The 1,351-nt window shown below is 68.4% G+C and overlaps 1 protein-coding gene across 2 annotated transcripts in view; it reads left to right on the forward strand.

Moving 5' to 3' along the window:
* Positions 1 to 1,313: 1,313 nt before the first annotated feature.
* The window catches only part of MPP2 (membrane palmitoylated protein 2), an 8,669-nt gene continuing 8,631 nt past the window's right edge, over positions 1,314 to 1,351 (forward strand). The window contains exon 1 of one of the 2 annotated variants that reach the window (XM_026057239.1): positions 1,314 to 1,346. In XM_026057239.1, the coding sequence (XP_025913024.1) occupies positions 1,320 to 1,346 (27 nt within the window). In that variant the 5' untranslated portion in view covers positions 1,314 to 1,319. The other variant, XM_026057238.1, reaches the window with a different exon arrangement.

Raw genomic sequence — 1,351 nt, forward strand, 5'->3', positions numbered from 1 at the left:
GCCGGGCGCTGTGCGAGGAGCCCTACGGAGCGGCGGGGTGCTGAGCCCCCCAGGTGAGGGGGTGCAGGGGACGTGCCCCCCGGGGTGGCGGGTGCCTGCAGCGCCGGCCGTGCCTCGGTTTCCCCCGCGGCTGTGGCCCTGCCGCCCCTTCACCCCCGTCTCGTTGCAGGGCGGCTCTGGGGCCCAGAGGGTGAAGAGGAGCCCGGAGGCCACGGCCCCATCACCGTCCCCATCACTGTCACCCCCAACCTGTCCCCGGGGCCGTGCCAGGTCCCGGGTGCAATAAACCCCTGTTGCAGCCACCTTGTGCCTCTGCCTGCTGGGGGGGACAGAGATGGGGGGACGGGGACTGACTGGGGGGGCTGGCCGTGCAAGGGGCAGTGGGGACACTGGGGACATTGGCCATGCTGGGGACACTGGGGCTACTTGTGCTGGGGACAGTGGGGCCATGGGCTGGGCGGGCTGGGGGTCCTGGGGACACTGGGACTGGGGGCGGTGGGGCACTGGGGACACTGGGACTGGCTATGCTGGGGACACCGGGGCCCCAGGGCTGCCCCGCTGCTGCTGGGTGCAGGGGGGCTCTGCGTGGGGCAGGCGCATGTGCATGCGTGTGTGYGCRTGTGCATGCRTGTGTGTGCRTGTGCATGCATGCGTGTGCGTGCTGCGGCACGGGGAGTGCTGCTGAAGGGCACGGGCACGTGTGCAGGGCAGTGTGCGGGTGTGCAGAGGGGTGTGTGTAGCTGTGTAAGAGCCGTCCCGGGATGGGTCACAGCATCCGTCCAACTCCTGCGTGGGTGAAACGTGGCAGCTGCAGGATGGTGACAGGGGCCTCGTGTTGCACACGTGCACGTGCGGGTGCATATGTAAGGGTGCACTTGTGCATGAGTGTGTGTGTAGGTGCATACCCAAGTGTGGGTGTGCATTTGTGCATGCATGTATGTGTGTGTGCATGCACGCACATGTGTGGGCCCATTTGTGCATGTGTGTGCGTGGGCACATGCACACGTGTGTGCATGCACACCTGGAGGGTGCGTTTATGCATGCATGTGTTTGTAGGTGCAAGCACACGTGTGGGTGCATGCACATGTGTGCACGCATGCGCGTGTAGGTGCACGCACAAGCGTGTGTGGGTGCATCCACACAGGCATGCGCACGTGGGCTAGCAGGCACCCTGCGTGTGCAGGGGAGGGCCGTGTGCAGGCTGCACGCGTGGGCCTGGCTGCTGCACGCCTGCGCGTCCCGTCGCCGGCGGTGCCAGGCGCGAGGGGCCCGCGGGGGCCTGGCCAGCAGCAGGGCCCGCTGCGCCGCTCGCCGCAGAGATGCCCGCCGCAGCCTCCAGCTCCGAGGGGGG

The sequence above is a fragment of the Apteryx rowi genome, unplaced genomic scaffold (genome assembly GCF_003343035.1).
Source record: "Apteryx rowi isolate R43461 unplaced genomic scaffold, aptRow1 scaffold_1375, whole genome shotgun sequence".
Lineage (NCBI taxonomy): Eukaryota > Metazoa > Chordata > Aves > Apterygiformes > Apterygidae > Apteryx > Apteryx rowi.